Source organism: Rhinopithecus bieti, unplaced genomic scaffold, assembly GCF_001698545.2.
Source record: "Rhinopithecus bieti isolate Rb0 unplaced genomic scaffold, ASM169854v2 scaffold_52849, whole genome shotgun sequence".
In the NCBI taxonomy this organism is placed as follows: domain Eukaryota; kingdom Metazoa; phylum Chordata; class Mammalia; order Primates; family Cercopithecidae; genus Rhinopithecus; species Rhinopithecus bieti.
Window position 1 is genome coordinate 177,089 of NW_016820685.1, and position 8,289 is coordinate 185,377.

The 8,289-nt window shown below is 35.2% G+C and overlaps 1 protein-coding gene across 1 annotated transcript in view; it reads left to right on the forward strand.

Annotated features, from left to right (window-relative positions):
• The window catches only part of PPP4R3B (protein phosphatase 4 regulatory subunit 3B), a 72,783-nt gene that overhangs the window by 26,050 nt on the left and 38,444 nt on the right, over window positions 1-8,289 (forward strand). The window contains exons 5-7 of the mRNA XM_017859889.1: window positions 3,556-3,633; window positions 5,759-5,875; window positions 7,344-7,460. Of these exons, the coding sequence (XP_017715378.1) occupies window positions 3,556-3,633; window positions 5,759-5,875; window positions 7,344-7,460 (312 nt within the window). The remainder of the gene's footprint in view (window positions 1-3,555; window positions 3,634-5,758; window positions 5,876-7,343; window positions 7,461-8,289) is intronic.

The following is an 8,289-nucleotide window of genomic DNA, read 5'->3' on the forward strand; positions in this document are numbered from 1 at the left end:
GGGCGCGGTGGCTCAAGCCTGTAATCCTAGCACTTTGGGAGGCCGAGACGGGTGGATCGCGATCGAGACCATCCTGGCTAACACGGTGAAACCCCGTCTCTACTAAAAACTACAAAAAACTAGCCGGGCGAGGTGGCGGCGCCTGTAGTCCCAGCTACCTGGGAGGCTGAGGCAGGAGAATGGCGTGAACCCGGGAGGCGGAGCTTGCAGTGAGCTGAGATCCGGCCACAGCACTCCAGCCTGGGTGACAGAGCGAGACTCCGTCTCAAAAAAAAAAAAAAAAAAAAAAAAAAAATTAGCCCAGCAGGATCAGCAGTTTAGTTTTCTGTTTAACATATTTTGCAGATACTAAGGTTTTGGCACCAAGAGAGAAAAATTTCTAACTTTCCATCCCAGTTACAAATTAAATATGTAAAATCTTCAAATACTCTTTAAAAGTCTGTTTAGAGTAATAGGGCTTTTCATTTTGTTTTTAGGATTTTTCTTTGGATTCAAGTACAGGATTTAATATATTAAATTTTATCTTACTAGATTTGGCCCATTCCGGCTTGTGTGTGTATCTTTTGCTTTGATTTGATTCATAAGTTTGATTCAACTTCACTTATGTTTGAAGTTTGAAATACTAGGAACCTGTCCTGTGGTTTACTTAGTAGGAGTGACAAAAACCTCATTAATTATTTGGGAGGCCTGGATTCTAAATCCATCTGTCACTAACTACCCTCAGAAAATTCACTTTTGGACCTCAGTCTCTTGAAATTTAAAATCGCACTTGATAGTCTCTGTAACAATGTTGCAAAATCTGATCTAATTCTAAGTTTCTGTGTTTATATGTTTCTAAAAATGAATGGGTTCTGTTTTTTCTTTTGTTTGGCGTGTATTTATATTACTGCAAAGAAAAGAGTTTGATTTAGACTGTTTAGAAGCAACTTCTTTTTTTCCCCACAGTGTTTTTATTATGTTATCCAGAAAAGCAGCCACACAAATTTTGACTTAAATATATAGGTTTTATTAAAACAAGAGCTGTTAAAACCAAATAGAAAAGAAAAACTAAAGAGATTAGTTTGATTACTTGGAGAACCAGAGATTTTGGAGTAAGTATTTCAACTATATGATAGGCTTTAAGTTATTGATTATTTGCTTCCTTCATAAATATATTGGAACAGAGTGCTTTTATAGCTTAATGAATAATAGCAAGAGTAATGCTGGAAATCAGGAAAAAAATACTAGGAATCCACATTCTCTTAATGGACTGTAATAATTGAGATTGCCTCTATCTGTAATATTTTATGCAGTTCTACTTATCAGCTCACAAGTACCGAATCATATAAGAAGAATTCAAGTGGGAAATTGCATTTATCAAGGAGTTGGAACTTTTTTCTTATGAAAATATTTTGAAAAAGTTAAATTTTCAGGTAGTAAAGGATGAAGATATAATCTACAACAGATGCAGGAAAATAGAAATTTATAAAAGGTGTGAATGGAGGTAAATATGTACTTACTCACCCTAACCTAAAATATTGAGACTACAAGTATTTGGAAAAAGTAGGCTGGGCATGGTGGCTCATGTCTGTAGTCCTGGCACTTTGGGAGGCTGAGGTGGGAGGATTGCTTGAGGCCAGGACTTCAATACCAGCCTGGGCAACACAGTGAACCGCCCCCCCCCCCCCATCTCTACAAAAAGTTTAAAAAATTAGGCAGATATGGTGGCATGTGCCCGCGGTCTCTGTTACATGGGAGTCTGAGGAAGGAAGATTGCTTGAGTCCAGGAGGTCCAGGCTACAGTGAGCCATGTTTGTACCACTGCACTCCAGCCTGGGCAACAGAGTGAGACTCAAGAAAAATAAAAAAGGAAAAAGTAACTTAAGGGCTAAATAAAAGATTACATATACATATAAACTCCCTCAAAAGATGGATGTTCAGGCTGCAGTGCATAAGGTCCAAAAGGAGTCAATGAAATACCAAAGGAAACACCATTCTGAGTCAAACTAAATGAGTTATCCACCAGTGTCTTCTCTTTGAGTAGCACCAATTGATTTTTAGTGGAAAAGCATGTTATACTCTCTGATTGTACGTAGTGGTTTCTATTCATTTTTTAAAATATATGTTCTACCTTATTTCAAAAGGACTTAAGGGATTGATACCACTTAGTGGATGATCCTCAGTAAGAAAAAGGACAGGTAGTTGGGGATGTATCCTTTAAATGTTAGGGTTTTATTTTACTATCAACTCTACAGATATTATTGTTATAAACTTTTTTAGAACAAGTTACTTTAATGGAAATTACATTTCATAAAAATGAATTTTGAAGATAACTGAAGCTTAAAATCACCAATAATTTCCATCAATTTTTTAGCAGATTTTGATGAAATCTTCTCTAAGGTGAATTTTAATATTTATGCCCATTTTTTCTTTTGTAATTTAATAGTTGTTGTAGAAAATTAGAAAATTTAGATAACCAAAAAAGAAAATCACTCATAACCTATCACCAAGCAATAACCATAGTTAACATTCTAACCTGTACTCTTTCTAGACTTTAGACACACAAATTTATTTATTATTATTATTTTGTTGTTGTTGTTGTTGAGTTGTTGCCCAGGCTCGAATGCAATGGCACAGTCTTGGCTCACTGCAACCTCCGCCTCCCAGGTTCAAGCGATTCTCCTGCCTCAGCCTGCCTAGTAACTGGGATTACAGACATGTGCCACCACGCCCGGCTAGTTTTGTATTTTTAGTAGAGTCAGAGTTTCTCCATGTTGGTCAGGCTGGTCTCGAACTCCCGACCTCAGGTGATCCACCCGCCTCAGCCTCCCAAAGTACTGGGATTACAGGCGTGAGCCACTGCACCCAGCCCACAAATTTATTTTTTAAAAGTACGTGCTTGACTATATTTTTCTGTTTGTCCTTTTAAACAATGCCTGGAGAAATTAGCACTTGTCTTTCTTTTTAATACCTCAGAGTCATTAGTATGAAAAGCAGTTATTGTAGTGTTTTATCATTTACTTATATCCTTGGGGACCACAAGAATGTGTAAGACTCTGCACCAGTTGGTTGTAGGTTACTGTATTTTATGAGTTCTTGTATTTTAAATAGCTTTGTAACGTTATCTGCTGCCAGAATTCAGCCTCCTTTACTGTTTTCCTTGTTCCTTGTCTTATAATTCTTCTGTTTTTCTAATCTGTTATGGACTAACAATAAGATCCTTAGACTTGTTTGAATTATGTTTAAATTAAGAGAAAGTAGACCCTGAAAGGAGGCTAGAGAATCTAAATTCAGTGAGTTTTCACATAACACCTCTAGAACAAATATTTTTGGTTTCCAAAGAGTTATTTGTAGTTGAGGTTTTCAATTAAAGTAGATATTGATGTATTTATAACAAGAATTGAATGGTGTAGTCAAATTTTAGAAAATTTTAACACACAAATATACCCCAGAATATTAGGTTTCATAATGAAAATGCTACTTTTCAGCTATTTTTTATAATTTGTGTAAGTCATATAAATGAGTATAACCTTATATTTTTGTTAATATTTCATAGTAATTATTTTTCTCATGCAGGAAGATGAGAAGTTTTTGTCTGAAGTTTTTGCACAATTAACAGATGAGGCTACAGATGATGATAAACGGCGTGAATTGGTAAGTTACAAAATTTAAACTCTTGAAGAGCACTTATTCTTTTGGCATGCACAGCTTTTAATCTTGAATTTGCTAACTTGAGACAATTTTTTGTAATTAGATTAGTAAGAGATGAAAAGTGTGTATTTAAATTGAACTATGAAATGGTTGTTCAGAGTTTCTAAAATTTGTTTCTAGAATTTGTATATTTTAGAAAATTCTTAGGATGCTCTGATATATCACCCCCCACCATTGTATGCCTTATAAATCCCCAAACCAGATAAGTGCCTTATATTAGAACACAATTACAAAACTCAGACATTTTTGTGGTTGCAGAAGTTTACATTATAGCGATGCTTCTTTTTTTCTTTTTTCTTTTTTTTTGAGACGGAGTTTCGCTCTTGTTGCCCAGGCTGGAGTGCAATGGTGCGATCTCGGCTGACCGCAACCTCCGCCTCCCGGGTTCAAGTGATTCTCCTGCCTCAGCTTCCCGAGTAGCTGGGATTACAAACATGCGCCACCATGCCCGGCTAATTTTGTATTTTTAGTAGAGACGGAGTTTCTCCATGTTGGTCAGGCTGGTCTCGAACTCTCGACCTGAGGTGATCCGCCCGCCTCAGCCTCCCAAAGTGCTGGGATTACAGGCATGAGCCACTGCACCCAGCCACGATGCTTTTCTTTTTAAACAAGAGGTAAGGAAAATGCTTCCTGAATAAATGATGTAAATAATTTGGTTCTTTGGAAATTTTTTGTTTTTATCATAAGCATTTTCTTTGAGATATAAACCATTTTGAGGAAGAGAATAGTGATTGCCATTTGCCAGATGTTTGACATTTTTTTCAAATATAACGAGATGAGAAGGGAAAGTATATATTATAGTAATGCATATTCAGTTCTGTAATTTAGCTATCTGATGTTGAATTACTAAAAGTATCTTCAGTTTCAGATTTTTATTTATTGGGATTTCACAAAATAATGAAAGATGGCTGATTTAAAACCTGTAAGTCATCTTTAGTGTAGTTACTTATTAGTAACCTACTTAGTTTTCTCAATTGTAATAGTGGTGTTTTAGACTAGGGAAGCTTTGATGTGCATTTCAGTCCTTAAACCAGTATTATGTTTTTGAGAGATTACTGGGGACCCAGCTAGAGTTGAGTTACAGGATGGTTTCTGTGAAAATATGTGTTCATAATTCAAAACAAATTTCTTACCTGGCATTTTTGCACTGAATGTCTTTAAAGAGTTAATTGGTCAGTGTTAACCTTCTGAAAGATCTCCTTTTTTTTATTTTTTCTTTTTGAAAAAGAGTCTTGCTCTTTTGCCCAGGCTGGAGTGCAGTGGCACAATTTCAACTCACTGCAACCTCCGCCACCTGGGTTCAAGTGATTCTCGTGCCTCAGCCTCCCGAGTAGCTGTGATTACAGGTGCGTGCCGCCATGCCCAGCTAATTTTTGTATATTTAGTAGAGACAGAGTTTCATCTGTTGGTCAGGCTGGTCTCAAACCCCCGGAATCAAGTGATCCACCGGCCTCAGCCTCCCTAAGTGTTGGGATTACAGGCGCGAGCCACTATGCCCCACCAAATGTCATCTTTTCAGAGTATCCTGGCGCCTCAAAACCGACATTTAAAATATATTAAAAACTAGCACCCCATTAAAAGTATATCTTGCATTTTTCCATACTAATAGACCCATAGGCACATCCAGCATCTTAAACAAAGTATGCATACTCTCGTTTGCCTTTTATCACCAAATATCTCTGTTGACCTGTAAGGTCCCAATGGAGTAAGAAAAATGTTCTAATAACATATTTCAAAGGTTCACTTAGAAAGGTGTGTTGTCAAACACTGCTATTCACTGGAAAAAAAAGAAAAAAGCAGCTTATGATGCATCTTTCAGAAAGCCAGCTTACATTTACCTTTTACTGGTGGATTTCTCTTTCTGCTTAGCAGCGTCCAGTAATGCAAGTTTTACTTTTAATGGGGTGCTAGTTTTTAATTTGTTTTTAATGTAGTTTTGAGGAGCCAGGATACTCCAAAAAAGATGAGATCCTTCAGAAGGGTGAATACCACACCATGGTAGATTATTACTATAGTGTGCCCCAAGTTTATGTTTATCAACATCTCACTAAAATTTCTAACATTACAGGTTAATTTTTTCAAGGAATTTTGTGCGTTTTCTCAGACATTACAACCTCAAAACAGGGATGCATTTTTCAAAACATTGGCAAAATTGGGAATTCTTCCTGCTCTTGAAATTGTAATGGTAATTATGCCGTTTCTTTTCATGTTTTTGAAGTTGTGAATTTGTAATAGACTTTTATTATGGATGAGAAAGTGTATATTATAATAATGTATATTCAGTTCTATAGTTTAGCTATCTTATATTGAATTACTACAAGAATATCTTCAGTTTCAGAATTTAATTTTTAATATCAGTATGTAATCACTTGCATATAGTATGCTTTCAAGTAAGTAAAAAAAACCCACATTTTTGCAAGACTGTTCTTTTCTGTAACAGTATTAAGTGTGTTTCATAGAAGCCGGTAAAATATCTTTCGTTTTTAGATCAGTAAGTGGAATGAGGACAGACTGAAACAAGGGGATTCATGCTGCAACACAGGGTTAGGGCATAATTCTTAGACTTTTGTTTATATGAGTTTTACCCATTGGTATTTACTTTATGGAAAATTAAAACAAATTTTTAAAGTATTCATTTAAAATGAGAACGCATTATATGTTAACATAAATAATAGAACTTTTTTCACCACATTTTCTTGAGATTGAAATCAATATAACTTTTATGAAAAAATAATTTTTTCCAACCAAAAAATTTAGTGAGAAGAGTACCATTTTTTACTTTTTTTTTTCTGCTAATCCCTCTAATACCTTGCTTTATAGAAGGTGTCTAGATTCACAAAGCAGCTTCTACGTTTAATTTGTGTGATATGATTTGTCACGCAGCCTCTGGAAAACCCCACTGTACTTGTGATTGAATGAGAGTGAAAATGACAAAGCCTCAGTATTATTTATTATTATGAAATAGTCTTAATCTTGTATACTTCCTAAAAGGATGTTAGACCCCTCTCACCAGGATTCCCTGGACCACACTTTTGAGAACTGCTGGGTTGGGGAGTGTTTTCAGAATCACCTCAAGATTTTGTAACTTATCAGTCACATACTCTTCATGTGTTGGAAGGGAAAAGTATTTAGGATTACTACCTTAGAAAACTAAGTTGCACCAAAGGGTAGAAGTGCCCAAAAAGAGTTTTCAAAAGCATGCTCTATTAGGTGAGTCACAGAAAATAGAAACAGTTACTAAGGGTAACCTTGGCAAATTCAGGACAAAAGGCAGATTCTGGAAGACTTTGAAGTCTTGGCTAGGAGACATTATTCAAATTTTACATCTATTTAAATAAAACCCCTTCCCATATTTTTTACAGCATTTGTAAAGCATTGCCTTATAATCCTGTGCCAATTATTATATTTAAAATCTCTGAATATTTATTTGCAGTGGTAAAAATCTGTAGAAACTGATCATTGAATTCCCTAAAAGTTTTAATATTTATAAAAAGAAAGGAAGACCATACTGGCGAGGTGATGCATATTGATTACAGTAAAACATCTTAATCCAAAAAGTTGAGAGCTAGTGTATGGATTTGGAAAAGAAAAAAGAAATGTGAGAATAACTTTTGTTAACAGTCTCTTAAGTAACCTAGTTTTCCTTTTATCAGGGCATGGATGATTTGCAAGTCAGATCAGCTGCTACAGATATATTTTCTTATCTAGTAGAATTTAGTCCATCTATGGTCCGAGAGTTTGTAATGCAAGAAGCTCAGCAGAGTGATGACGTGAGTAATAATGCTGTGTGAATTACTTGTAGAGTAAGTGGTGTTTGCAAACTGTTGAGAGAAAAAACATAACATAATCTTAATCTTTCTTGGGAATAAAATAATAGATTTCTGACTAGTTGTGACTTTGGCCAAATTAGAATATGTGGCAACTGATTTTGTTTATTGTTAAAAAAAAAAACACCCAAAAATTCAAACCAGTATTGAGATAAACAGATTATAATAGAATCAGATTTGTAAATATTGGTCTTAAATTTCAAGTGTTAATAAAATGTAATTTCAAGCCTTAGGTGATTTACAGGTCAGGTACTTACCTAGGATAACTAAAAATTTGCTTTTGTTTGTTCAAAGAATATGTTTTAAGTAGGAATGAAAGTTTAATAATGACTTGATGAGATTAGAGACTATTTTTCTAAGTGAAGTAATTCAGGAATAGAAAACCAAACATCTTATGTTCTCAACTTACAAGTGGGAGCTAGGCTATGAGGATGCAAAGGCATAAGAATGACACAGTGGACTTTGGGGACTCAGGGAAAGGGTGGGAAGGGGGTGAAGGATAAAAAGCTACAAATAGGGTGCAGTGTATACTGCTTGGGTGATGGGTGCACCAAAATCTCACAAATCACCACCAAAGAACTTACTCATGTAACCAAACACCACCTGTTCCCCAACCACCTGTGGAAATAAAAAAAATTTAAAAAGAAAGTTTAATAATGAGACCAATATTGTGTTTTCCCACTACTGATATATTTAAATTTTCCCCTTAAGCTATTTTAAGGACAAAATGAACATAGAGCTATAATTTAAAGTACTTTTTTTTTTTTTTTTT